Here is a 26,811-nt window from a genome sequence, read left to right as displayed (position 1 = left end):
TTATACCCAGAGACTCAATAGCCTTTCGAAATCAGATGATCTTGTGCATATTTCTCTACGTGCGCCGTAGCCTCTGGTGCCTGAACAGGTGCAGCATATTCGACTACTATCACCGTTTGCGCCGTCTTGACTATAATGATGCCATCCGCCTGTCAACCAAACACCGTATGTCAGTTGCTGGTGGACAAGAGATCAAAGTATACGCCACATACTTGTTTCTTCCCGTATATTCTTTCCGGATCTGCACGAATTGTTAAGAACTTCTGTCCACCCGCACGGATTCCCGAAGCTTGAACCTGATTAGGATCCGATAAGCCGGCAACAATCGCTTTCTGTTCGTCTGTCGAGAGCTGACTCCGCGCATCACAAATCAAATTCGAAACAATTTCGCACTCCACGTACATTATAACCATCCGACGAGACGACCCAAATATGTTCGCCCTGGACAACAAGGATAGCAGCCTTCGTTGCGACCCTATTGCCCTTACTGTCGGCGAGAAGTCCAGGGAGGTGAGCTGAGATAAGAAGGAGTCAAGCGTGCACTGCTGATTCACAAGGGAACCCAGGTACCTCGCCAGCCGTCCAATGCCATGATTCGTGAATAGAGATGATAAGTTGGGCTTGATCGACCTTGCACACCTGATATATGTGATATATGCTTCGGCGATTTCCAGATAACGACGCCTTATGTAACTAGTTATTAATTATCTAAGTGATGATCGATGATGACCTATTCTTGGGCCTCGTTGTCTCGAACCGAAATCATATTCACTCATGGTGGAAATTGACATCTGGGAACTTCGTGGCGGCCTCGAACACACATCTCTAACAAAAACCGTGGTCGGGACCCAGCGTAAAAACTGCAGTCATCGACATTGGCTCCAAACTCGCCTCGTCTTTCAGTACCAATGACTCACCAGGCCTTACTCGTATACTCGGAATAAAAATCATACACCAAACACAAAATCGATATCCCTGCCACAGTTGCCTATGGCTGGATAAACAGAGATTTTCACGACCAACAGAAACATCCAGCGTAAGAATTTTATCATTACATAAATTTCACAGATGCATTGTATTACAGCGAAGATAGTGTGGTGATTTGCGACATTTGGCACGACCACACCAAGAATACGTCAAGGAAGAATGCCTCCCTCACGTATCCTCGATGACGTACAAAACCCCATTGCCGCAAATATTAAACAAATCAGGTTTGGATATCGGATCCACCGAAAATCACCTAAAACATACAAAAAAAATCAGCTTTGCTGGACATGTACAACTATATCCGCCTTGGAAGAATTATAGAACATCTCGATTATATCCGCGTTTTCTTGCTATACATCCATCTTGGTCAAAGCCTGGTGGTTGATAGCAGCAGTCGTTGCTTGCGAAATCTGGATGAATGCTTCCAGAAGACCAGGAACGATAAACGGATTTTTACGTTCTCGTTCAATGTCTTTGAGGACATTCTCCATTTCAATCCGCTTAGTACGCTCAGCCGCAAGAACATTCTCTGCTTCGACCCGTTTAGCATGTTCAATTTCCAGGACACTCTCCGCTTCGATCCGTTTAGCACGTTCTGTTTCAAGTACACTGTCCGCTTCGGTCCGTTTAGCACGTTCAGTTTCAAGAGCACTCTCCGCTTCGGTCCGTTGAACACGTTCCTCATCCAGAACCTTTTCCGTCGCGAGCATCGACTCCGCATGCTTTGCTCGTTCCGTACGGAGTACCGTTACTACTTCTCGCAATTTCGCTTGAATCACGAAAACCAATCAGTGAAAATGAAGGAGGCGTGCCCAAACTTGACTCACCATTTTGCTTCTCGATGTCTTCGGATAAAACCAGGGAAATTTTGGGAGGAACGGACACGACTTTCCTCTTGTTCAGCTCGTCGACTATATGTTTCTGTCTCTCAATTGCGGGAGTTACTTTTTCCCTGAACGTATTTAATGTCTGTAATAATTGATCCGTAGGCAGTTGCTGTATATCTGGCAACGGCGTCGCCTGAGCGAGAGAGGGTGAAGAGATAGCATGACTGGCAGGTCGTTGCTGTGTTGTACCATGCGAAGCTGATGGATCGAAGGAATGGTGTGAAACGGAAGCGGATAATTTGGGAGTTGTAATGGCGTTAGACTTCGGAGGATGTTGGGGTACCAGGGTCGCTGGTGCGGCCACAGCGCTAGGAGGTCGATTCGCCACTGCAACGCCCATACTGGAGTTCTGAGTGGGAATGTTCTGTATAGGCCTACCAACAGCAGAAGCCGGACGGGGATGTGAACTCATTAATTTTGCTCGGTAAGCGGCGCTGCTAGTATCAACACCAGGACCAGTATTTCGGACTTGCGGGGATACAGTATTTGGAATCGACGGAACAGTCTGCGAGTCGTCCTTCACGGGAGATTTAGAGTTGAAAGTGGCAGTACCAGAAGGTTGAGCGGGCGAAGAAGCGGCGATGTGTGACACCTCCGTCGAAGCCGACGCCCCTGAAAGCTGGGCAGATTTGGGAGACTGCTCCTGGAAATTATGCATGGTTAGGTGCAATGGTGGTCCCAGGAGAAAATAACAACCTGCTTCACTTGGATACCCCTTTGACTTGTATTCTGGGATTGCGAGTAAGGAGGTGATACTTGTTGAACGGACTACAATGGGCATGAAAATTCTGACGAGAAGGCTCAAGACAATAGGTCGTACTTGTGTGATCATAGGCTCTACAGGTTCAGACTTGGGTTGTCCCATTACCCCCAAAGCCGTCCCAACTTCGTCCAAGAACGTTTCCGCGGCACGCACAGGCCCCGACACTGGTTTGACTTGGTCCACCTGGTGACCTTCAGTGCTGTGGGGGGTCGCAGGTGGCTGAACGCGACTATACGGATGATACCTCACAGCATTTTGCGGTGCTTGAGGAGGTTGTTTATTCGCAACAGGGGCTGCACGCGCTGGCGAAATTTGAGAAATTTGAGGACCTGGAATTTGAGGCAGCGAACTTGGATCATAATATTGATCCTCTCGAATAGTGAGGCTGAAACTGAGACATGGAGGAAACAGAGGAACAGCAAGGTTAGCAGGGTGGGGCATCAACTGCGCGAGAGCTCAGCTTGAGGCTTGTACATTGATAGATGCCTACGCATCGCGATTTGTTCATTTTTGAACTGGCCGGGTGTGGGAAGATTAACCCGCGAAACAAGATTTGCCACGAAGTAGCTCTAGGTCTCGTCGATGCAGATTTAGCCCACCCCTGTCAAGACATATGCCAAACATACCGTTTCGTGTAAAGCCATGGGCCAGAAGAATTCCAACGTTCCATGAGAAAGGAAAACGATGTTGGATTTCTTGGGGAAAGGAAACCCGAGTGTTCTCAAATCCTCCAGCAATTTATAGTACGCTTGAGCAGTATATTTGGAGAAAAATTGTGTCGCTTTCAATCCACCATATTTGATTGTGATAATAACATTCGACGACTGATCTTTTGGACGCTGTAATAGCATAGTTCCTGGAAGAAGAGACGACACAGATCTAGGGAAGCATGGCAGGAAGAGATAGTCGGCGGTTTAAACGTTTAACTTGAGCAATCAAATCAACCGATTGAATAATTCCCACGACCACATGACGTTAATATTGAATTCAAGCGCTTCGTCGGCCGATGGGTGTCGATGTGCAAGTTCATCCCTTTCTGCGGCCAAGACAATTCATATCAAATGATATTTGATGCTCAAGGAACCATTCTTCGTCTCCTCCTAATCGAAATCGAATGAAAATAAGTATCCGAAGCTTCCGCCATGAGGCCTCAGGGAACGAAAACACATTTATTAGGTGACAAGTAAATAAGCGAAACAACGGGCAACAAGAAGTCCATATTACAAAAAAATCGGGGGCAATTCCAATAAGTAGTGAAAGGATCCTCAGCGTTAATCTGTTAGACCAGAATTCCGTATCAAAGTCGCAGCCGATTCCGACCTTGGTTTAAATAAGGCTCTGAAAGGTTGGGGAAATCTACCAGAACATGAGAGAAGGCGAGGAGGTTGTTGATCTAGATTGCTCACTGGAAATTTCCAACCGTGTATTCACCACTCATCTGAACTGGCTTTCCGCCTTCATCCAACTCGGTTTGGATGTCATATACAGCAAGGATAGATGCAACTGTGAGGAACAATGAAATATCACTCATGTTCATTCCAGGACATATTCTTCGGCCGAATCCAAAGGCAGCGACGGATGGATCGCGGACATTTGGATCCAGCTTACCATGTTTCATAAATCTTTCCGGCATGAAACGCAGTGGATCTTCGTAAGCTTCAGGATCATGAAGGATTGACCTGTGAGGCATCGTAAGCTCAAAGGGCAGATTTGAGACATCCAAAGTCATACCAAATACTGCCTATAACGATTGTTCCTTTCGGAATGAAGTAACCATGATATTCATCATCTTCTGTGGACATGTGCGGCACTCCTTCATGTCCGTTAGATTTGAGGCGCCATCAGCTCGAATTAAGAATGACGAACCCGTGGGTAGCACGGGATGCCATCGTGTGGCTTCCTTGGCTATGGCAGTGATATATGGCATATATTTTTGATCCTCCAGCTCTGGTAATCGCTTCCCTTGAAGAACTCCATCGAGTTCTTCGTGTGCCTTTTTTTGAACTTCGGGATGTAAGCACATGGCCAAGATGAATGATTGAATCGTTGCGACGGTCTAAAATCCAGTTAGACAAGTGACGCGAGCCGGAGAACAATGATGTACAGTATCAGCAGCACCTGAAGTTCAGTTAAGTTCACCGTTAGTTAATAAACCTCCATTGGCTGGGTGTCTCACCAAGAAATGCAGTTCCAGAAACATTCATGGCGACTGTCTCCGCTTCAGCTCTTTCTTTCGTATTGCCTTCAGGTAAAGCTTCAATTAGCGCTGCCGCGACACTCGGTGCAGCAGTTCCTTTTTTCTGAAAAATAGATAATCAGAATAAGGTATAACAATGTTGGAGTGCCTTTACCAGATCTTCCTTCACAGTTTCATAAGGCTCTCGAGATACCCGATCATTAATCCGCCTGTAATATGCTGCCTTTCGTTTCCATCCTGCGCCCGGAAACCAACTTGGTATATATTTCATTATAGGAAATACCTCCACCAGATATCTTCCCGGTACGGATGCTTCACCTACGCCTTTTATGACTTCTTCGATTTGCCGAACGTAGGGATCATTGTGATCCTGTATCTCAATCCCGTAAGCCACTTCAGTAATCAATGCGGCAAAAAGGCTTTGAACAATCAGCTATTCGCTCTTGGTGTGCTCGAATCTGGGGCTCACTGTCGGGTGTGTAATAGAAAATCTTCCGGGGAAGCAAGTAAGCGCCGTAAGAATCCTCTTACATGCCTAACTTGAACGGGCAGATATTGTGGCAGTTTCTTTGAACCAAAGTATTCATGGAATGCTCGACGATGCCGTCGCCACCAAGGGCCGTATGGTATGAGGGCAAAATTATAATCCCACCCGATGCTGCAGAGATGTTGGTTAGTCGGTTGATATACGTAAACGCAAACAGCATCATACAAGTCCATGAGCATTACCATGTGGGGACGGTCGGAGTAATTGGTAGATCGCTTCTCGAAAATATCGACTGCTCTCTCAAGAGATCCTACAAGCAGGAAAGATTTCCCGAGGAGTTTGAAATACACTAAATCACCTGGTGTATGAAAGTAAGAGCGTAACATAAGGGACCCTCATGGAGAAGACGGTTACCGTAGGTTTTAAACCATTCGTCGTACACGAGCCATGGCCTCGAAGGAGGAACGTCGAGAATGCTTCCAATAAGAGGATATCTCTTTGGACCAGGCGGAAGCGGTAGCCGCCGAGGGTTGACGTTTGTGGTTTTGGCATATCTATAGAGGAAATATAGAATACCAAGGCCTGTGAGAGAGGTGAAGTATGGGAGGCCCATTGACGTGAAAGCGGTAGGGTCAAGCCACCAGCGTGCTTTTTACATGCCTTCTCGGATTCTCGTTACCGAATCGTCACCCTGGCGGCAGATGCACTTGAACTCCGCACTCTTCGCATCTTCCTGATCCCCGGATGATCCCAAAAAAGGCCAGATCTAGACAGATTCAGTATTCGGTCGCCAGACCGAAATTTCAAACCGGACAACATCTCGGTTCAGCATTCATGGCATATCCACAGCTCCGGCTGCGAAAAGACCCTACCCGAATATTTCACTGCTTCTACCTGCGTCGCAGTCTACCCTTTGCCGAAAATTTCTTGTAGTAATCCAACGAGATAATTAATCCATCTTTCAGAGCCAGGGTCGGTCAGTCTTCTTGTCTAGGCCGGTGAATGACCGGACCATGTTCTCCAGATTTCCGTGAATGATATTCTACATCAATGACGCCATGACAATGAAGGCTGCCCTGTTTAGTAACTCCTTTGAGACCCTCAATGCTGTGCCTTATTACCGCTTCCGGTATATACATACTACATACTTGGCAATTGAAGCAGCGAGTACAATCCATGCAGACGTTCAGGAAGGGCGTGGTATAGATGTTGCAATATTGTTGCCCGATTACGCAGAGAGGAAATGTTCAGCATGTGGGCGTGCTATGCTAACGTCAGGAAAGGGCCTGTTCAGATGCTACCCAAATTTCGTTCCCACGGTCTCAAAATCGTGCGGGCAATTTGAATAAGAAACTGACACGGGTAGATAGTTCGAGGTTGGTTCCGGGGATCCCGAAAATGCTACACACTACATACCTCTCAGGGGTTCAGCGCGTCGCATCGAGTTTGATGACTGTTTGCGGTATATGTCCAAACATGTAACCAGTATTCAACATTGAATTTCTTACTACTGTTTACTACATCCACTCGACATTTATCTTGACCAGTGAGAGAAGACGCGGGTTGAGCCGTTGAGGTACAAAAAACATTCGCAACAGGTTGCTAAGATGACAGTGGTGGGTTGAGGCATACTCAATTAAGTAAAGCTGGTGAAAACAAACGTAAAGTTTCATGCTCAAATCAATATTCGCTGATATTGATATGAAGTATGCCTGTAAGTAGAAGATTGAATAACGCCAAGCCCTGAGTAAAACTGACCGGTCATTGCAAAAAATGAGCCAACTATGCAGCGTTTTGCTGTTTTTGACCTGATTTATTGACGTTAATTTATGATGTACCATGAGCTAACCCCACATGTATTAGTAGCTTCGCTCCCTTGACAATGCATGCAATCCACTTTCGTACAGATTCTGCCAAGCTAGAGGCATGGGCTTCTAGGCTCCATTCCACTCAGCCACATTCTGAGCCAGCTGATATGCCTGTCAACTCAATCCGGAAATCTGTCGTAAATTCTTGGTGACAGATCCATGAGTAAACGCGGTGATAGTCAGGTCCATGATCGGGGAAAATAAGGTCAGTCAATGCTTTCAGAATAAGAACAATTATATATATATATATATATAAACAAGGGACGCGGAGTCCATGGGTAGAAAAGACGGGATTCCATATGTTTTGAAATGAAGAACATGTATGCGATCAGTTATGCTTGACAAAAAAAGATTTGCGCTTGAGGAGGGAACAATGTTAGCGAAACAACCGAAGCGAAAATGCATCTTATCACCAATAATTGGCATTAGCCCTCATCAGGATTCAGGCCTTCACAAACATCCACTCTATTCGATAACATTTCTGATCAGAAAGCAATAGATCCTTCAGCAACTTCCACTGCATTTCCACTTAGTTCAACTCTCTCCACTCCACTACCCTCCCCAACCTCGACGAACACCTCAATCTCGGATTTCCTCCCCATTTCAACACCTTGTATAATCTCGAATGTCCATTTTCCCGCCCCCTTCTGCCTTCCAAGCCATCCTCCAAGAGTGGCAGCAGCAGATCCAGTAGCCGGGTCTTCCAAATTGCCTGCGAACATTCTCGTCCTGACATTCCCATCTTCTTTCTCGTAAAAAGCGTATAGACCCACAAACCCTTGCCATTCTCCCAGCCCCGGTACTTCTATTCTTCCTGACGTACCCTGCAACCGCTTCAACGCATCCTCGGAATTGAGCCGAAGCAGCACATAGCTGACTCCCTTGACTATAGATACAACTGCTTCAGCGCCGTCGGTACCGTTTGCGTAATCCGCTCCTTGAAGATTGATCTGAGCGGATTTGATCCAAGGAAAGGCGATCGCGGGATGTTCCTTGTAATCTGTATGAACCTTCACTCGAACTCTCCCGGAATCCAGCAAGGTGGCAGGCATATTGCCAGCTTTTGTCTGCAAAACGATCTCCTTCCTCTGTTTACCCACTCGTCCTGGCCCAGACAGCAAAAACCAACTGGATCCTACCGTAGGATGTCCAGCAAACGGAAGTTCTTCTTCAGTTGTAAAGATATCAATCTTCACAGGAGCATCAGAGGTATTCGGATCGAGGGAACCCTCGTGCATAAACACCGTCTCGGAAAGATTGAACTCGCGAGCGATGGTTTGTTTCTGTTCTTGCGTCAAGTTTTTAGATTGTGTGAGAGGAACATGAACAATGGCAAGTGGATTTCCTTGATATCTCGTCGTACTGAAGACATCGATGATGTGAAAGGTGAGTTTCCTTGAAGACGACATCCCGAGAGAGAGAACTGTAATTGGCTGCGTTCAGGTACGTCCTGATTTGGTCTTCTGATCGTTATCTCCTATTTTTGGTAAGTATGTTCTCTTCTTCCCTCATGATGTTTAAGCTCCGAGATGAATTACAAAGTATTAAAGGTAAATCGAAGGGGAGATTTTCCTGTCCCATTCACTGCGCCACAATACGCCAGCATCTCCACCTGAATAAAACAACTAATGAAATACATTCTTTAGACCCTAAGAGTTGGAGTTCATTGAATATCCGATTTACATATTTTTGCACCTGTCGTGTGGCGCATGCCCCAATGGCTTTTACTTCTCATACGTTCTTGGCGACCCTTCATCGATTTCATCATTATGTACACATGAACCCCATGATGACCCCTCCATTCAAATAAAAACGGAATTGCGCAAGAATTGCGACCCTCGTTCACACTCGGGTGTATACACTGTACAGGGTCGGAGGTGGCGGCATTAAAGTGACCCCGTCTCCATAGTTGGCGACTTTCATCGCCGAAGCCGTGACCCGACGGCTGCCAGATGCGTCGCCATCGTGGGTTAAATGCTGCCATTGCTGGTCGACAACAGTGAACGACCGAGGATTTGTGGTCCCGAGCATCAAATCAATAAAAGGTACGTTCAATAGCTGATTAATTGTCGGAAACAATGAAGCGGGCCATTTTCCTCTCGGTAATGACGGATAGATGGATATCCGACGGTCTGCTCATCGTCACGGTCAAATGGTAGTGGTGAATACCACGTGGATATCCACTGACGACTACAAGCGTGCCGGGCACTCTCTCCGGGCCGTCATTATCACCACAAAGGCTTCTCATTGACTTTCTACGCCATGAACTATTCCACCCCCTATCGCATCCAATCAACCAACATTGCTCTCCAATGAAGCTACCATCCTCAAATCTCATTTATCTTTTATCAGCTTTGTTCATCCAATCCCTCGCTACTAGTAGTATCCCTAATTCAAATACAAATTCCCAAATCGATCGTCAAGGGCTCGTCTCACTCTACAACCCCATCCGTACCTCCTCCAATCCAACAACCCCTATCCAAATCGGCAACGGCAACTTTGCCTTCGGAACCGACATCACCAGTCTCCAAACTTTCCTTCCCTTCAACACACTCTCTTCTTGGGGTTGGAAAAACGATAGTCTCCCACCCAACGTAACTCAATCCGATATCTCCGCTTACAAAGGTGTCAGTTGGTTAAATCACGGGCGTCCCGTTCAGTACGATTTCAATGGCAACAATAAAGAGATAGAGCAATGGTTGATTTCGAATCCCAATCGTGTAAACCTTGGAAGGATAGGTTTAGTGTTTTTGGATGATGAGAATGGTGTTATGAATGTGACGGAGGAAGATCTAAAAAACCCTCGACAAATTTTGGATTTATGGAGTGGTACTATCACAAGCACTTTCTCCATCCAAAACACCTCTATAACCATCAAAGTCGCCTCATCATCATCATCAAACACAATAGCCATCCACTTAAAATCCAATCTCCTCAAACAAGGGCAACTCGGTCTTTTCTTGGATTTCCCTTGGTGCGATGGAACATCAAAATTCAATGCCCCTTTCGTCGGTAGTTTCGACAACTTTCAAACAAATCATACTACCACACTACACACTCTTTCTCCATTTCGTAATATTATCCAACATACTCTTGATTCTGCGACTTTCGTAACGACTTTAAACGGCGACGCACATACTATCCAACGAAACGACCTCATCAACCACAAATACACCGTCCTCCCACACATTATAACAAACACCACCAACCACGACTCCCAATGGACTCTCACCGTCACTTTCAGTAAATCCACCACCACCACCACTACCACTGAACAAACTCCTCAAGCGAAAGATATATTCAAAGAATCAGAAAAGGTCTGGGAAGACTATTGGTCAAATGGCGGATTTGTGGATGTATTAACAGGTTCGACGGACACAAGGGCAAATGAACTTCAAAGAAGGATTATTCTGTCAAGGTACCTGATGAGAGTAAATGAGGCAGGCGATACACCACCGCAAGAGGTAAAGCTTCCCAAACGCATATTTGATACAATCTGATGACGGAATTTATTTTCGAGCGTAGTCAGGTCTAGTAAACAACGGATGGGTTCGTGTTATTTCGCTAATCCTGATAAACATATATGCTGATGCAAAGAAAATACATCTTCGCAGTATGGGTAAGTCAAATTCATGTGTCTGAGAATTGAAAATTGACTCTATCATGTAATTCCAAAGAAAATTTCATATGGGTGAGCCACAAATTCAGTGACCGAGTATTTGAACGAAACATTTACCTAACAGAAATGTACTTTTGGCATTCCGCCCACTGGGCTCTCTGGAACAACTGGGACCTCCTCCTCCCTTCCACCTCAATCTACAACCGCTTCCTACCAACTTCCATCTCCCGTTCCCAAATCCAACAAGGTTGGCCCTCCGGCGCTCGCTGGCCCAAAATGACCGACCCCTCCGGTCGCTCCTCCCCAGGTCAAATCAACAACCTTCTTCTCTGGCAACAACCCCATCCTCTCATCTTCGCTGAATACGAATACCAGAGTTTTCCAACAAGAGAGATATTAGAAAAGTGGGAAAATGTGGTGCGGGAGACGGCAGATTGGATGGCAGCATTTGCATGGTTTAATGAGAGTACGAAGGTTTATGATCTCGGACCACCTGCGTACGTGGTCAGCGAAGATACAAGTCCCAATGTAACCCAAAATCCTGCATTCGAGCTTGCGTACTGGAAGTTTGGATTGGGCATTGCCGAGAAATGGATGGATGCGCTAGGAAAGAACGTTCCTCAGTCCTGGATCGACGTTAAAAACAATTTGGCACCGTTACCTGTTGATGACGGCACGTACATGGTATATGAAGGAATCGAAAAGAATTTCTGGGACGATCCTGCATACACGAGTGATCATCCGGCATTGGTTGGTTTGCATGGGTGGTTGCCACCAACGGACGGGCTAGACCTCGCAATGGCAAAAGCAACGGCAGAAAAAGTATGGACGCATTGGAACAGAACGGAATTCTGGGGGTAAGTGACACATTCGACAAGGTTAACAACCAAATGTTCTGAAACCTTTGTCGTAGATGGGATTTTCCAATGCTCGCCATGTCAGCGGCTCGCAACGGAGAACCAGATCGCGCTATTGACTGGCTACTCGACCCACTCTTTCAATTCGATGATGTTGGAATGCCGATTGGGGGTACAAGGGTTCCAACACCTTATTTCCCTGGATCGGGGTCGTTGTTACTCGCTATCGCAATGATGACAGCAGGTTGGGATGGCAGTAAGGAGGAGAAAGCTCCAGGGTTTCCTGATGGGTGGAATGTGACTTTCGAGAATATTAACAAGTTGTTGTGATAAAATGACTTTTGTATGTACTAGGATGTCTTGTGAAAGTGGCTTTCAAAAAGATCGATCTGTTCGTCTTTGCCTAGTCCTGTACGCCCTCGCCAATGACTAGGAGCCGCCGGCGGGTCTTTTAAGGTACATGGCCGAACTGGTAGAGCTAATATCTCGTCAAGGACATGCGGAGCATCCTCAGACCTGAGCTGGCCTAGCCTGTGCATTTAGGAGTCAGAATTGACGATTGAAACAACAAGATGCACCCACCATTCGCCATGAGGATATACAAGTAAATTTGCAGCATACCTGTCAGCTACTCAGCGAGCTATTCGAGGAGTAATAAAAGCAAGCATACCTATGACCGCCTACGTGACCAACCTCACGAACTTTGACCCGATGCCCCAGGCTCCGGCGTTCAGTCTCCTCTTTAAGAGCGCGAGCAAACTCGCCTCCATGTTCGCCACAGCGGCAATCCCGTGCACCATGTGTACAAATGTACAAATGTATTTGCTCATCCGTCCCAGGCTCAGCGGTCTTTTTTTCAATATGAGCTTTCACCCTCGCCCCCACATCATCCATATTTTCCAACGCTATGCGAGGGATCTCCAATCTCCCACCCTTCGTTGAAAACATGGTTGCAGAAGTTTCTCCTTCCGGTAAGTCATGAGGTTCACCTGTCCAAGCCCAGTTTACAATGATTCCGAGTTTAAACGTTCGTAGAAGCAATTCGCGTTGAAGTTGCGTGAAAATCTTGACGGGGAATGCGGAAGGGGGTTCGTTTGAGCGAAGGAAGAGATAGCTGGAGTGAGGAGGAACAGTGCCGTAGAGAGGCTTGGCTGCGTCTGTTGCGAGTCCACGCGCCAGGCGGACAGCAGCGTTCATGCTCAAGACGCGTCCGGGTCACCCTTGTGACGTCACTCTTTCTACGAGCTCAGTGTGTATGGGATTCCTATGTGAAAGTAAGAGGAAGCGGAGTATAATGAGTAGTTGTAGTGCGTGGATGCTCCAAGTCTAGATGTAATCCATGACGAACCAGTGATCATGTTCTTATCTAACCTTATCTTCTCTCCCCGACCACATCCGACCCCTTACTCTCATCGACACCCACCATGCCACGCCAATTTTTCGTTGGAGGTAACTTCAAAATGAATCCTATCGACAGGGCGACTGAAGCGTCCTTGGTTGGTGGACTCAACAAGGCGACTTTGGATCCCACCACCGGTATGTCAGTCACGTAAGAATGAGCTAATGTGCGTTGATGGTCTGCAGAGGTCGTAATCGCTCCTCCTGCCATCTACCTTATTTCCGTCAAAGCGAGTGTCAGACCAGATGTTGCTGTATCTGCACAGAATCTGTATCCCAAGGACAGTGGTGCTTTCACCGGAGAGATAAGGTATGTGATCCTTCGATATTCAAGCAATCCAGATAACACGGCATCCCCGCAGTCCGAAGCAATTGGTCGATGCTGGCATTCCCTGGGTCATTCTTGGTAAATCGATCTTTTCTCAAACGTGATTCGTAGTGAAGACTCAGGTATCCGACAGGCCACTCTGAACGTCGCACCATATTCCACGAATCCTCCGAGTTCGTTGCTCAGAAAGTTCGTGCCGCCCTTGATTCAGGTCTTAAAGTGATCCTTTGCATCGGAGAGACACTTCAACAACGTGAATCCGGAGAAACCGGTGCAGTAAATGAAGCTCAACTCAAGCCCGTCATTGCCGCCATCAAAAACGAAGAATGGAAGTGCGTGTCTCAATCCATTAGTTTATAACCCGACAAGAAACTAAAACTACCTACAGAAACATCGTCATCGCCTATGAACCTGTGTGGGCCATCGGCACAGGCAAGGTCGCCACCTCAACTCAAGCACAGGATACTCAAGCCGAGATTCGCGCCGTCATTCGTAAGAGTGTTTCAGCGACAGTTGCCGATGAGGTCAGGATCATCTATGGTGGTAGTGTCACCGCCAACAACTGCAAGGAGCTTGGTGCGTATGCGTCGATATTGCACGGATCATAGGCCTAAACTATATTACAACAGCCACCCAGCCTGATGTCGATGGTTTCCTCGTTGGAGGTGCCTGCCTCAAGCCCGAATTCGCAAACATCGTCAATGCAAGGCTAGCATGATTGTCTTTTCCGCATACGATGGAAATAGATCTGTTGTAATGCAAATGTGAGATAAGATTAGATAACAAGTTCAACCAATAGGATTAATTCTGCGCAAAAAACGGTAATCTAATTTTGCACCAAGCAGTACTATTTGAGCATTTTCCTCCATGTCCTTCGGCCCCGCGTCCGCCTTTTTCGCCATCGCTCCGACACCGCACGGTGGTCGTGGTGTCTTTGCAACACAGCATATACCCAAAGATACCCTGATACTCACTTGCGAATCGCCCTACGCTAGTGTCATCCACCGAAAATTCAGAAAAGAAGTGTGTGCATGGTGTTTTGCCTGGTCTTTGGAAGTGGCGAGAAAGAGCAGCTGGAGTATCAGTGTGTCACTCGAACCACAGCAGGTCGATGAAGGAAGTAGGAATGCTCAGAAAACGAATGGGCCAAATGCGGGAGTATGGTTTTGTAGAGAATCATGTCGAAATGCCTGGATATCTGCTGGTGAAGGAGTACCTGGGGGTGACCATGCGGGTGTGAGGGGCATACTTAATGCAACCTTGGAAAGATGTTTAATGACGATGGAAAAAGACAAGGCAAAATCTAGGACTCGTAGTGGTGTTGAACTCGGGTGGGCCGCGTTTCTTCTGTCACTTGAGGATTTAGATCCTACGACGAAAATCTCCTTGACGTTTTTGGATACCACTTGGGAACAAGCAGAAAAACTTTCTTCTATTTCTAGTTCATCGACACCGATAAGCAAAAACATCATTATCCCCAACAACAACAACAACATAAAAAGCGACTCGAAAGTAATACCCATCTTTCCTACCATGCTCACCGAATTTGAGCTCGATACCGCACGTTTTGTTTTAGCCGGTTTACTGAAAAAATGCACAGACGATTTTTCGCAGAAAGAGAGTACTGGCACCAGAAGGATAAATTGTACGACTTATCCGAGTGGTGACTGGGCCGACGTTCTCGACCTTCAAGATAACGCTCTTGAGCATATACAAGCTAAACCTTATATGCTGGCATCCCAGATTCGCATTTGGGTCTTTATCAGATTTGTTGTTTATTCGATTTTGAGGGAATCGAAACGATTATCCGATCGAACGAGACATTTGGTTTATCTGCTCAAAAAGTCTGTAGACACACCTCTTGAGACGAGAGTGTTGCTTGGACGGGAACATGGGAATGTGTTTGGGATTTGGGATATGGCGTTGGAAGAGATGAATAGCGAGATGTTGGGGTGGGGATTATATTCCTTTGGTTCGTATTTTAACCATGGTATGTCTTCAACGAGAGCGAGATCCAATTTTTTTTTTGCTGATTTCTCGTCAAAAACAAAAAAGATTGTTCTCCGACGCTTCGTAAGGAACATAAAGGCCGAGCAATCGAATACTATGCCATCAAAGACATTGATACGGGTGAGGAACTGTGTATATCGTATGTTGAAACTGATCAAGTGGTTGAAAAGAGAAAAGAGGCATTGAAGGAATGGTTTTTTGATTGTGGATGTGGAACATGCGTGGCAGAGTTGGTGTAGCGGGCCCATGATGCGTATTGTTCGATTTTTGATTTCATAGAAGGTTTGTTAGGATGGCCTAGGGAGTTTTTTTTTTTGCTCTCTGATTTTGTTTTTTTTTCTGTGATTTTTTGGGATCGTTTTTGGTTGCTTTTTTTTAGTTTATAGATATTGTGTGCTTACGATGTTGCTCAGGTTGTTCTTTGCTTGTCGTGTTTGCGGGTTGAAATTATTTGTGAAGAAGATACGACGAAGTTTCAACGCGAACATGACTGAGGCGATGTTCGATCACATCTGCAAAGGTCAAATTAGAGCTTCTGTAAGTGAGACTACCAGGAGAAGAAAAACTATCCTTCACTCACCCCATCCTCAAGGCTGCAATGATAGGTTGTAAACTGATGCAGATAAAATTTTATGGCAAGTAGAGCAATGACGTCATGTTCTCATGACCACCATTGCTCTGGGCGACCAACCCACAACCGACACCTTGGCTGAGCGCTCAAGTTGGAGCTTTCAACTTCCCCTCGGGTAAAGCACAAATGCCGTTCTATCCCACCACAGAATGACATGACATGAAATGGGTTCCCTCTCTATATCCAACGAAAGAAATCACCCTACAACGTTGCATCATGTCAAACATCCTTTCCAACTTCCAAAGGAATTTGTTTCCCTTCCTGAGTTGCTCCCCCCCCCACACACACTCCTTCCATCTCGGAATGTCCTCGTTGGACTATTGGTATGATTGAAGTGGCGTCCATGCGAGAAGTCCCCTCTCCTCGTGTTTTTCGTCGACCTCATGTTTCGTTGATACCATTTTTGTCGTTGGGTACATGAGGGACCCTGTCTTGTTTAAGGTTAAGTTTGGTGTTTTGTTTGTTTTTTCTGAATCTATCATTAGACCATGGGGTCTGATTATTTCAATGAAGACCTGTGAGACGTCCAGTTGAAACGCCGGTATGGACGGACCATTTTATTGCTACCATACAAGTCCTCTTTTTATTATGGTGCTTTCCCGCCCTCTGCTACTTACTACTTGCACTTGTGGCGCTTTTGTCTTATACGTTTATGGGCTGGTGGTTTGTATAACTTCTTTCTTCATTCATCTTATTTTGCTTCCATCATAACCTGCCGCCCGGTGGTAATACACTGAAGTTTCTATTCGCAAACACCAGACATTCTAGGCTTCCGTCTATTTACCGAAGACAATTATAACTTTTATGGGCATGTGGTGGAGTATTCCTTTGTGTCATGGCTTCTGTTTTCATGACCTCGACAAAAGAGTAACCTGGTTTGGTATAAATAATTTTTGGAACGATGTGCGTCTCTCAAAGCATGAAAATGTGTTCTCAGCGAATTTTAAGATGGGCGGATATTCATTTAGATCTCATTTTCATTATCTATCTACGGCCCGAATGAACACAAATACATAAGGCTCATTATACTAGTTGCCGTCAGGGTCAGTCTACTTCACCCTGCTCGTTGCTCTTCCCTAGTATGACGATGTTCACATAGATAACTAATATCAGCATAATAGTAACATCCTCAAAATTCTCAACGAGGTACTACACCTGCTTGTCAACTTCGCACAGGAAACCATTCAACGAAAATGCTCATAGCCCTTTAAACACAAAAAATAAACTTTTGACAAGCACTCAATAAATTACGCGGCAGCTCCGAAATCGGCACTGAGCATGCACAGTCTATATGAGTTAAAGTCGCTTTTGGGAGATTGCTTCTAACGGAATTGAAACGGATCCCTCGACGGCACGCTGCCTAGTCTATCGGCTCAGATAAAAAAAATGGAGACCCTGAAACGGCATGCGTACTTCGAGTTTTAGACATCAACGTAAGCCATGAGCTTTCACACTTTAAGGCTTCCAAATTATCTTTCAACCCACCTTCGTGAAGCTGATGAGGTAGTTACTCAAATTATCTTCTACATCCGAGTGCGTCAGCCAATGGCAGGATGGTTGAAATTGGAAAGGAATATAACTAGAATTAAACTATTGCCTCGAGGAAGGTGTTTAACGGTCGAGACAGGTCTAACACACGCAGGCTTACTCGGAGAAGACGGGTAGATTGTAACCTCATGCCATCAGTTACGTTGGTATACACTCGACAATCAGAAAAGAATATAGCGGAACGAAAAGCCATGGGAATAAAGAGACTTTGTAAGAATTCTTTCCTCGCCTTCGGAGAACCGTAACACAACGATTACACGTTGGCCGACGTCTACAAAACCTTGTTTAAAAACTTACGAGACTTCTTTCATATCTCAATGGTGAGCAGACACAAACTGCGCGCGAACCTCGTTTAAACCATCGTCATCACTTCGTGAGTAATGTGTCATCCTCACCATCAGCAGACACATTGTAACAGGTACCGATGAGACCACACGGAATAGATCGTGCACTTTGTACTTTTCCGTACCTTGATCAGCATTCCAGAACCCCATTCGGGAACGGAATGCTTGATTTGTTACCCCACTTAGTTTAGAGGCGTCTAATGCATGGCTTCTCCAAGGCGTAGGGACGCCCAGAACACCTTCGAAGCAATGAGGAAACCTCGAGGCAAGGACCGCTGAGATATAAGTCTATTTCGGGAATCTTCTTAAGACCTCCATTCAGAGTACTGAGGATTTGAGCCAGCTCGATTGATCCAAAGCGAAGCAGGAGAGCACTGCATCTTTCGAGACCGGCGGTACTGGTGCGTAGTTTAAGTTTATGGAATATGTGGAAAACTTCCGAATGACCCGGGGATGGGGATGGGGATGGTTTGGTCACGTCCAAAGGATACTCATTATGGGACACTGGATTAAAACTTTACGGGCGTAAAAGCCGCAAGGGTATGAATTAAGGCAGTCTGGAAATGGGAGACCGTTTTTTAATACAGCAATATAAGGCCTGAATACCGTAGCATCGCACGCCTTGTTGAAATGTTTTCCTCGGCCTTTTGTGTTCGCCTCCAAGGCGAGGAACATCGCTATCCGATCCCAAAACACATAAAGATAAAAAGTGAGAGTCCTTGAGGCGAAGTTACTTGCTGAAAGCGCGTATGATTTTTGCGGAGATATGTAGGAAGAAGATGGATCCAATGAACGACAGGGAGAGGACGAGAACGATAAAAGGGTCACTGAATCGGTGTGTGAGAGGGTCACCTTAGACATAAGAAATGGGACTTACACCCGAAGACCAGGAGAATCGTCAGTGTAAAGTTTAAGCATTGTGTTCGAAGAGCCACCAGCTCCCGCTGCCCGCGAAGAATTTGGCTTTGAGACTTGTGACCCTGCAGCACGTCTCCTACAAATGCGTATAATATGAGACAAGAGTATGTCCTTGATACGGGTATTGACAAACCGGATCTGTGCGCCAGGTGGTTTGGCAACACCAGAAGCATTGCGATTGACACGAGTAGATTCAGAGTCGGACTGGGACGCAAAGATAAGCAAATTGCATTAGTAGTTGTTCGTTTGAACTCACCATTGTATTATTGCGAACTCGGAAGAAAAACTATGGATTCAGTGGATGAGTGGGAGAAAGCAAATGTCGTGTGTGCTGGCACAACGTAACGTCAGTACAATGACCGTGTGAACGATATTCCCGTGACTGACACGTTCAGGACCTTCTGTTGCAAACAAGGACACACAAATAGAACTGCAGTGTAGGTTCATTGTCCTTCATGTGCATGATCAGCAAGGAAAATTTCCGAAATTGGAGCTACAACTGTTGGACGATGGGCAGGTCGGACAGGTAGTGTCTCGAACGCATCTCTATCTGCTTCGGCGGATCCCGAGAAGCCTGCAGTAAACGATCCCAGATGTCGCTGAGAAGTGATTTGAATGTCGTACTAATTGCGAACCTGGCGATGTGAGGCATTGATTATCGGAGACAAGATGAGAAAGGAACAAATATTCTCACAAGCAGGATGGTGCCGATATCCCGAATTTCACTGAATATATAAGTCATGCGATGCTTCATTTTGGACAGATCGCTGTCCCAGGTCTCATGGACTCGGCCATTCGTAGAAGGAAGAAAGATGCGTCAAGGATGCGTCATTACGCTAGGACGCCAGAGCATCAGCTGACCAGCTGACCATACGAAGTTCAAAATCAGTGCCACTAGATAAGATAATTCAAACCTCAAAGCCTAGACTGTTATCACTTTGTGCGCGCCACAAACTTGGCGAGAGACGTAAGCGGGGTGCTGAATGTATTAGAGAGTATTGGAAAGCTGCCCCTCTTGTTTTTTTTTGCGCCCATTGTTCATTTAACTCTTTGTTGTCTTCCCCTACTTAGTTAGAGAGCAATTTAGTACTCAGCGACAGAAGAATTCTGATTTCCCAAGAATATCTTTTGTCATCAAAGGCCAACACGTGTCAACAGTCCTCTCACGGAACCGTAATTATAACAAAACCACCCTGGGCAGCCCAAGTTCATGGCACCTCCTTAATTCTATCCATTGTTGACCGTGGAAAGCACCAAGTGATAAATACTGAGCGCCTACAGGGCAGATGGTAATCCGCCTATCTTGGGCCCGTTCAAAGGACCGCCTGCCAGTGCCGCAGCAGACAGTCGGAAACGGAAAGTTGATGAGTTTAAGCTTTCGGAACAGAATGTCCGGTCTTCGGGAACTGAATCTAGGTCTCCGAATACGTGGCGAACCAAGCTCGGTTAATGGACTCGAGAAAACGGCGACTGAGTCGAGAAGGCACGAGGCGTAAACGGGTTTTCTGGAAATCTTGTTCACGTAGACACTAGATTGTGGCACCACCACCACGAGAATACCCGACAACATTTCGTCTGACATGCTAACTCATCTAATGTTCCAACGTTCAATACTTGAAGCGTGGGGACTGTTCTAGTCCGGCACCCGATGCGAAGCAGTCACGCGCTAGCAAACCTGATGCAGAAGGTTCTCCAGAACGTTGGGTGTGATCCAGTTCATCAGTTCAGCCAGGATAACCGTTGTGCCCACAAAACTGCGATTGCGACCGGAAGTATTTTGTTATCCGGCCGCGAAGTACTCGCAGGACTCACCCCGACAAGGATGTGCCGATCATGGCAAGTTGCAATGGCTTAACTCCCCGGTTTGGAATGGCCAAGAGTACACGAACCTGTCCTTGATTGCGATCACCTGAAATATCTCGTTCCGTAAAGGGAGTCTCTCCGGCTAACGCCTCGTGCCTACTATAAGAACGCTGTCATCTTGATCTCCGGCCTATGTTAGGACCCGTGTCCTTTCCTCGCTCCCCCCTTTCTTGTTGTGCATCCACACTGATTCTCCTTATACCCTGTGGGCTGTTTCTTTGGACCCTCCCCTTTCAATACCCCTAATCTGTTTACTGTCTTCACCGTCGTTCTTTACCTGGAAATCTATGCCTATTAGCCTTTCCCCTGGTTCAACATGCGACATCTGCACGGAACCATTTGACGGGACTTCTCTACTAAAGTGCCCTTGTTCGATACAATGTGGTCACATTTTCTGTTATGAGTGGGTGCAATCACGACTAGCTCCACCCTTTCTCATATCCACCCCTCTCGCGGCTCCAGGTGTCTTAATCGCATAGAGCCCGCATCCTCAGATCCTTCTCCAGTATGTCCTCTGTGTCGGCAACCCTACGACAAACACTACATTATCAAGCTTCATCTGGATACGGACAATCCTCGACCCTCTAGTGCCAATCAAGCAGAGCAAGAGGCGAAAAGGCTTCAGGGGAAGATGACGAACTTGATTAATAATGGCGCATCCGAACCGGCGATCAGGGGACTACTTGACGAGTGTCAGAAATTCATCCATAGTCAACCGCGCAACTTGGTACGAGGTCCTGTAAGCTATCGAACTTTATTGATCATTCTCTCAGTTTTCAGACTTGCGACTGTCACACAGGGTGATGGCATATCTGGTCGATGTGAGATCGGATCTGTTTTCCCAGAAGCAGGTTTGTAGTGATCTGAACAATCAAGTCGAGCAGCTGGGGAAAGAGAAAGCGGAACTCGAAAGGCGTTTGAAGGACATGAAGGTAAAGCGCAGAGCGTTCAGGAAATGTGCGGAAGAGAGAGAGTCCGTCCTCAGAGATCACTGCGAACGAGCTCATGCAGCTTATGAGACCATTGTCAAGTAAGTATCACATATTCCCAATCCAACTTCCCTGATTTAATCTGATAACTTTACTTTTAGCCAAGTGAGTATTCGGTCTATGCGTCAGCCAGCAAAAGCCTCATTTTTTAGTATAATTTTGTTGTCCAAGAATGGATGCGACTCCAGCAACAAATCCATTATTTTCCCTCAGCATCTCAGCCAATGCCGCCAACACCTCCCGACCTGGATTCGGATTCGGACCTGACAAAGACCCCACAACCTCGTCCCTTCATTCACTTCGATCAATCCAAGCTTAAAGAGGCAGCTATACAGGATCCTGATACTCCCTGGATAGCGCCGCTACCTCAATTTACAGGTTCCTTGCCCACCAGATCGCTGATTGCTGATGATGATGAGCCACAGGATGTGGTTCATCACACCGGGATGGCTATACATGTAGAGGAATCTGATAACGGTTTCCGGTCTTTCACAATTCCACCGTCACCTAAACGGCGCGGTTCCGGTGATAACCCTGATTCACGCGCTTTTGAGGAATCTACAATGTTCAAGGATACTGGCCTGGATCGTGCACCATCAGTCCGCTCTGCCGAGAAAGCCTTGTCGACTCCTGCCGTTGAGGTTCAGGCGAAGGTCACCCCCTATTCGACTCCGCTGATGCGATCGATGAGCCCTGGAAGGGCGCGGTCTCATTCAATTCCCACTCAGAACAGTGATGTCCAGAGTCGGAATTCTTCGCCTAGGCCGCACCGAAACGTTGATATTCCAACCACCGTCAGCTCTCCTTCCATCAGTATCCACAGTCGAGGGTCTGATTCCTTGAGAAGACTACATGATCTTCTCGAGGACGATGATGTAGTGACATCTTCATCCCTTCCGAACATGTCGAGTCACTTTACTATCCCTTCCGCCAGAGAAGTACCTCATCACGCTGAACCATCTTCTCGACTTTCTAATCACTCTGCTATGTCTACCACGCCCTCACTACACCGGGGGAAGTCTCTTCTGTCGCCCAGGCAGGGTGATGTCGAGCGTGGCAAGTCATTGCCACCGTCCGAAACCAATTATGTCGCTCCTTCCACTCCCTCTGTATCTGCATCACGGGTACAATCACAACCTGAACCGCACGCACAAACGCCACGCCCGTCTCAACCTCCTGCCTTTTCCAGCGCGAGCGATGCTGCTAAGGCTTTGGAGAAAGAGCGTAAGGAGAAGCTACGCGAACAACGTCGACAAGAAAAGTCCTCACAGGAAAATGCCGACCGCCCCGCTTCATCCTCTTCTACATCCTCCACTTCCACGAGATCCCATACGACTTCCAACTGGGACTCGCCGTCGCGCACCCCTGCTTACGCGTCTAATCGCTACGCAACCACTAGCTCCTCCATGTCAGTTCCCAGAATGCAACTTGCGGCTGAACCATTATAAACCGGCTGTCTTTTCATCGGTACCCCGGCCCCCTTGAATGGATTTCTTCCACTTGAAGTCCATTATGCATTGTTCATCAATCGATTCCAGCATTTTTCTCTTCCTCGATCTCGATTCTCTTCCCTATGCCCGTATAACATGATTTCCCCGCTATAACCCCACATTCACAAAGGAATTCGCGCATTTTCTAAGTTTCTCCAGTGTACATCAGTATGATTCGGTCAGCGTTGCATTTGATAGAGTTGGGTCAAATAAGTCAACATTTAGCGCCTCAACGTCTATCATGGTCGAAATTTTCTTCGTTTATTCATTCTGACTTCTATTCATCTCTGCTGTCGACATCTCATTCTTCATTCGTTAATGTTCGGATATCGTTATTGCAGCTCATTTGGGTCCAACGGATTGTGCTGCGTTTCCAGGTTTCATTTCTTGCTTTGCCGAACTGTATTCATCATGCATAAATTCATACATATCCATACCCATTTCAATGTATATTATCTTGTACAGTATAACAGTAACTATATGCATAACACAATGTTCCGGTTTGATACTTGTTCGCTTAGAGTCCGCGACGAGTGCGGGAACCATGGTGATCATCCTAAAGTGTGAAGTACTGAGTAAGTAACGCAGAGGCGTTCGATCATTCAGAAACCATGGAGAATTATGGAAGGAGTATATTTTGGTGCAACTTGGTAGATTTACCAAGTAATCAGAATCGGATGCCGATCCTTCGTGTGAGAGTGAAGTGGGCGTTTATACATTGACAGCCTAACATGGCGAGAGATCTCCCAGAACAAGACACCAGAAGTTTCCGGTTATTGGATGATGAAACTGGATCACACTCGTTCTTTACCACATAGGCATACTTCTGACAAGCAAAAACCCGATTTCGGAAGTCCCATTAAAGTTTCATTACTGCCATTCGACATGATCACGACAAAAGAAGGCATGCTGCGCCACAGATATATATAACGCTTAAAGAGTGTAACCGAACTCACATCTAGCGTTATCATCGCTACATCGATACATCTGTACATCTGCGAGATTTATGCTTACCTGATAAACAGGGTACTGATACTTACTGATATCGCATGTAAGTGGTGCACATGATTCGAATGAATTGTTTAAAACGGTCCGCCAACCTTGTTCATCAGATTACCCTGATCCTCTCAAGGTCCCTTGAAAGGTTAGGTGCCTTATCGACGAGCATCAGGTCATTGAGCTCTATCGTCGGCAGAACTGTCATGATTCATCACGAAACACTTCTAGTCACTTCTCTGTTCCGGGGAGCCAGCAAGCCTGATTCGAGCAGGCCGGTTCTAGCCAGAGCAAGGCTCGACTCACTGTTCCTTCGGCTATCTTTGTTCACATTCTGAGGGACCCTACTAAGGATAAAAGCGAGCTTGATTATAGGCTGATGCTCTTTTGGTCGTCGAGTCCTCACTTCCGAGAAGATAAGCCGAATCAAGGTGGCCGCCACAATCTGCCGCTCTGGGAACATTGAAATGGCCTATATCAATGTACTACTGGTTGTCGGCCTCGATGGAAAAAAACCTTCCTTCTGATGAGCTTCTGGTCTCCAAGGCAGGCACAGGTGACCTTGGAAATATGGAAGATTCAAAGGTCTATCTTCGTCCTCACCGGTGCTGGCTTCATTTATGACGATATGGTTCTGGCTCCACTTGGAGTCGTCTTGCTCTTCGAAGATCGAGCTAAAGCAGCTCCACTGAACCAAGTAATACCCGAATCGACTCTCTACGGCCTTTCGCACATATCGCACGGCACACCGACGAAAGTACTTTACGAGAAATCGCGATGCTGGCCAATTTATTACAATAGCCATCAGCAGTCAAACGGGCGTTTCAGTGTTGTGAGCATGGATTCATTCTCGTTTGATCTACGAATGTCTATTGGACCGTATGATCCAAGCCTGTGGGAAGACGGTTTATTAATACAATAATCCGAGGGATAGGTGAGACTAAGTAAAAGGATATAAACATAGTAAGATGGAACGATAATATCTAGCAGCTAAGCAAAAATCTATGAGCAGATAAAGCCATACGTTGGAATCCCAGGGATGGAGCGCGTTCAATATGATTGACTACGACCACATTGATTCAGCAGAGCTCCACAGAACTGGGCAGCAAGCATCCAGAGCAGAAGCTGATGAATAAAACGTTTTAGAGACGACAGCTTTTAACAAGCCGAGACAGCCTTACCAGCGCAACCATAACAGAAAGTCCGATTACACGTTTGTTCCGCCACCACATCTGACGGCGCACACTACGAGCGCCTCTCCTAAACGCCGTTGATTGACCGACCATGGCGTCCGTTTTATCGACGAGGAGCTCAATTCGCTCTCCTCTGTTCAATATCTGTTCTACATTCTGCACCATGATGTCTTTAACATGGCTTAATTCGGATTGAGCACGAGCTAGTTCGTCCATAGGAGGCGCCGTATTGTAGGTATGCATTAAGGATGACATCACCGGACCGAAGGTACCTTGCAGGCCATACGCGGGAAGGTCGTCCTGAGTCGATGGAGAAGGGGCCGACCGGAACTGGTAACATGTTAGTGAAATTGTGGGCAATAGCAGCTAATTGTTTGCGAATATCACATACCTTGCGTTGTAGTTCAGACAAAAAAGCGAATGGCATTCTCCTATAAGTAAAGTATTGAGCTACCAGCTTGAAAAACGACTTCTATTCTCTCACCTTCCTGCAGAGTCGTCCGCCATCACCAAATAGACGTATCCACCTTCCGACACATAGTGGAAGAGGTATTGTTCCCAGACGTAAGTTAGTTTGCTAACATGATTTCATTAGCCGCTGTTTCATATCTAAGATTTTTGGTTGTCTTCACCTATCGTTCGGAGGAATCTTTGACAAGATAGTTTGTGTAGCTGTTGCCTTGAATGAGTGCTGGCATTATACACCTAGAACACCGAGAACTTGCACCTTGCGAAAAATCCCGTTTTCCGACTTGTTGATGCTCAACAAGAATGGTTTGTCCCTTTGCTACCAATGCGTGAATCTATCCATAATTAGTTTCGTTTGTGGTATATATGCATCGGATTAGTTCATACCAAAGACATGGTTCTGTGCTGGAAGCTGGTGGAGAAGAGAGCAGTGCTTGTTAATTGTTGCCATGTGTTTACCTCATGGTTCCCACGGTAATATCGCTGAGCCCCCCACTCTTATGATGAGTTAGGAGAACAACGATCCGCGATTTTGGAGGAAAACCCTTTCATATACTGACTCTCTCGAAGTGCCTTCAAGGTGCGTGTTGCAATTTCAGCAAGACGCCAGTTTTTAAATTATTATCGTCCCGCACCCCTACGTGCACGTTTTTCCTCGCCGATTTCCAGTTTGAACTACCAGCAACGTGAGAGGTAGCATGTCTCGATGCGTACAACTAATACAGGCAGCTCACTCGATGGAGAGCTAGTTTTTCTGACTTTCTATCAAAAGGACGAATGACAGGTAGAATGGTTCTTAATTCTGTCGTCCATGCTTCTAGTACGGAACCACATCCGAAGACTTTCTCGAACTCCCCTGCTCCTTTATGGGTTCCAGAAGCGCGTGGAAGAGAACTTGCCGAAGCCAAGGAACCGGACATGAGTAGCTTGAACTTTGCCAGCTTTCCGGACCACCGATTTTGCACTGCTT

The 26,811-nt window shown here is 46.4% G+C and overlaps 11 protein-coding genes across 11 annotated transcripts; 4 read left to right on the top strand and 7 right to left on the bottom strand.

The window, feature by feature from the left end:
• Positions 1-14: 14 nt before the first annotated feature.
• Positions 15-404, bottom strand: AGABI2DRAFT_77709 (hypothetical protein; the record flags this gene model as incomplete). The annotated part of the gene is made up of 2 exons (XM_006456145.1): positions 15-149; positions 213-404. 2 exons carry the CDS (start codon positions 402-404, stop codon positions 15-17), a joined length of 327 nt encoding a protein of 108 aa, XP_006456208.1.
• A 933-nt stretch (positions 405-1,337) lies between these two features.
• AGABI2DRAFT_122121 (hypothetical protein) lies at positions 1,338-3,488 on the bottom strand (the record flags this gene model as incomplete). Its single annotated transcript, XM_006456144.1, has 4 exons — positions 1,338-1,756; positions 1,815-3,028; positions 3,112-3,206; positions 3,264-3,488. The coding sequence occupies 4 exons, from the start codon at positions 3,486-3,488 to the stop codon at positions 1,338-1,340; spliced, it is 1,953 nt and encodes a 650-aa protein (XP_006456207.1).
• A 487-nt stretch (positions 3,489-3,975) lies between these two features.
• On the bottom strand, positions 3,976-5,939 carry AGABI2DRAFT_228060 (hypothetical protein). The gene is made up of 9 exons (XM_006456143.1): positions 5,736-5,939; positions 5,547-5,679; positions 5,304-5,492; positions 4,989-5,253; positions 4,814-4,937; positions 4,742-4,755; positions 4,504-4,693; positions 4,369-4,450; positions 3,976-4,316 (listed from the first exon to the last, which is right to left on the bottom strand). The coding sequence occupies exons 1-9, from the start codon at positions 5,932-5,934 to the stop codon at positions 4,040-4,042; spliced, it is 1,473 nt and encodes a 490-aa protein (XP_006456206.1). The 5' UTR covers positions 5,935-5,939; the 3' UTR covers positions 3,976-4,039.
• A 1,693-nt stretch (positions 5,940-7,632) lies between these two features.
• AGABI2DRAFT_195424 (hypothetical protein) lies at positions 7,633-8,595 on the bottom strand. Its single transcript, XM_006456142.1, has one exon. The coding sequence runs from the start codon at positions 8,425-8,427 to the stop codon at positions 7,675-7,677; it is 753 nt and encodes a 250-aa protein (XP_006456205.1). The 5' UTR covers positions 8,428-8,595; the 3' UTR covers positions 7,633-7,674.
• A 593-nt stretch (positions 8,596-9,188) lies between these two features.
• AGABI2DRAFT_180919 (hypothetical protein) lies at positions 9,189-12,072 on the top strand (the record flags this gene model as incomplete). Its single annotated transcript, XM_006456141.1, has 8 exons — positions 9,189-9,319; positions 9,542-10,653; positions 10,715-10,738; positions 10,804-10,808; positions 10,867-10,880; positions 10,933-11,665; positions 11,722-11,921; positions 12,020-12,072. Exons 1-8 carry the CDS (start codon positions 9,268-9,270, stop codon positions 12,070-12,072), a joined length of 2,193 nt encoding a protein of 730 aa, XP_006456204.1. The 5' UTR covers positions 9,189-9,267.
• Positions 12,040-12,814, bottom strand: AGABI2DRAFT_43293 (hypothetical protein; the record flags this gene model as incomplete). Its single annotated transcript, XM_006456140.1, has 3 exons — positions 12,040-12,196; positions 12,248-12,286; positions 12,336-12,814. Coding segments are annotated over 3 exons (675 nt in total), but the record flags the coding sequence as incomplete, so codon positions are not given.
• A 226-nt stretch (positions 12,815-13,040) lies between these two features.
• On the top strand, positions 13,041-14,209 carry AGABI2DRAFT_195423 (hypothetical protein). The gene is made up of 6 exons (XM_006456139.1): positions 13,041-13,201; positions 13,250-13,373; positions 13,426-13,469; positions 13,525-13,723; positions 13,780-13,967; positions 14,021-14,209. The coding sequence occupies exons 1-6, from the start codon at positions 13,090-13,092 to the stop codon at positions 14,107-14,109; spliced, it is 756 nt and encodes a 251-aa protein (XP_006456202.1). The 5' UTR covers positions 13,041-13,089; the 3' UTR covers positions 14,110-14,209.
• Positions 14,210-14,258: 49 nt separating this feature from the next.
• AGABI2DRAFT_211045 (hypothetical protein) lies at positions 14,259-15,716 on the top strand (the record flags this gene model as incomplete). The annotated part of the gene is made up of 4 exons (XM_006456138.1): positions 14,259-14,477; positions 14,526-14,740; positions 14,894-15,381; positions 15,447-15,716. The coding sequence occupies 4 exons, from the start codon at positions 14,259-14,261 to the stop codon at positions 15,638-15,640; spliced, it is 1,116 nt and encodes a 371-aa protein (XP_006456201.1). The 3' UTR covers positions 15,641-15,716.
• Positions 15,717-18,654: 2,938 nt separating this feature from the next.
• Positions 18,655-19,101, bottom strand: AGABI2DRAFT_153873 (hypothetical protein; the record flags this gene model as incomplete). The annotated part of the gene is made up of 4 exons (XM_006456137.1): positions 18,655-18,751; positions 18,802-18,918; positions 18,976-19,046; positions 19,099-19,101. 4 exons carry the CDS (start codon positions 19,099-19,101, stop codon positions 18,655-18,657), a joined length of 288 nt encoding a protein of 95 aa, XP_006456200.1.
• Positions 19,102-21,393: 2,292 nt separating this feature from the next.
• Positions 21,394-23,377, top strand: AGABI2DRAFT_195419 (hypothetical protein). The gene is made up of 3 exons (XM_006456136.1): positions 21,394-21,432; positions 21,479-21,739; positions 21,847-23,377. Exon 3 carries the CDS (start codon positions 21,871-21,873, stop codon positions 23,140-23,142), a length of 1,272 nt encoding a protein of 423 aa, XP_006456199.1. The 5' UTR covers positions 21,394-21,432; positions 21,479-21,739; positions 21,847-21,870; the 3' UTR covers positions 23,143-23,377.
• A 1,577-nt stretch (positions 23,378-24,954) lies between these two features.
• Positions 24,955-26,254, bottom strand: AGABI2DRAFT_195418 (hypothetical protein). Its single transcript, XM_006456135.1, has 7 exons — positions 26,229-26,254; positions 26,101-26,176; positions 26,006-26,045; positions 25,858-25,950; positions 25,765-25,804; positions 25,362-25,703; positions 24,955-25,305 (listed from the first exon to the last, which is right to left on the bottom strand). Exons 1-7 carry the CDS (start codon positions 26,235-26,237, stop codon positions 25,231-25,233), a joined length of 675 nt encoding a protein of 224 aa, XP_006456198.1. The 5' UTR covers positions 26,238-26,254; the 3' UTR covers positions 24,955-25,230.
• Between the last annotated feature and the right edge of the window lie 557 nt (positions 26,255-26,811).

The sequence above is a fragment of the Agaricus bisporus genome (assembly GCF_000300575.1).
Source record: "Agaricus bisporus var. bisporus H97 unplaced genomic scaffold AGABI2scaffold_12, whole genome shotgun sequence".
Lineage (NCBI taxonomy): Eukaryota > Fungi > Basidiomycota > Agaricomycetes > Agaricales > Agaricaceae > Agaricus > Agaricus bisporus.
This window is presented reverse-complemented; position numbering and strand designations above follow the sequence as displayed.

What these genes read in the sequence shown, in the direction of transcription:
- AGABI2DRAFT_195419 (XM_006456136.1), top strand. Translation starts at nt 21,871, where the DNA reads ATGCGACTCCAGCAACAAATCCATTATTTTCCCTCAGCATCTCAGCCA.
- AGABI2DRAFT_195423 (XM_006456139.1), top strand. Translation starts at nt 13,090, where the DNA reads ATGCCACGCCAATTTTTCGTTGGAGGTAACTTCAAAATGAATCCTATC. An exon ending in GACTTTGGATCCCACCACCG is followed by an intron (nt 13,202 to 13,249) that starts GTATGTCAGTCA and finishes GATGGTCTGCAG; the next exon opens with AGGTCGTAATCGCTCCTCCT. An exon ending in GCTTTCACCGGAGAGATAAG is followed by an intron (nt 13,374 to 13,425) that starts GTATGTGATCCT and finishes GCATCCCCGCAG; the next exon opens with TCCGAAGCAATTGGTCGATG.
- AGABI2DRAFT_195418 (XM_006456135.1), bottom strand. An exon ending in AAGATTCCTCCGAACGATAG is followed by an intron (nt 25,951 to 26,005) that starts GTGAAGACAACC and finishes AAATCATGTTAG; the next exon opens with CAAACTAACTTACGTCTGGG. An exon ending in TTTCTGTTATGGTTGCGCTG is followed by an intron (nt 25,306 to 25,361) that starts GTAAGGCTGTCT and finishes TTTATTCATCAG; the next exon opens with CTTCTGCTCTGGATGCTTGC.
- AGABI2DRAFT_228060 (XM_006456143.1), bottom strand. Translation starts at nt 5,934, where the DNA reads ATGGGCCTCCCATACTTCACCTCTCTCACAGGCCTTGGTATTCTATAT. An exon ending in CGAATGGTTTAAAACCTACG is followed by an intron (nt 5,680 to 5,735) that starts GTAACCGTCTTC and finishes TTCATACACCAG; the next exon opens with GTGATTTAGTGTATTTCAAA. An exon ending in ATGGTAATGCTCATGGACTT is followed by an intron (nt 5,493 to 5,546) that starts GTATGATGCTGT and finishes ACATCTCTGCAG; the next exon opens with CATCGGGTGGGATTATAATT.
- AGABI2DRAFT_195424 (XM_006456142.1), bottom strand. Translation starts at nt 8,427, where the DNA reads ATGCACGAGGGTTCCCTCGATCCGAATACCTCTGATGCTCCTGTGAAG.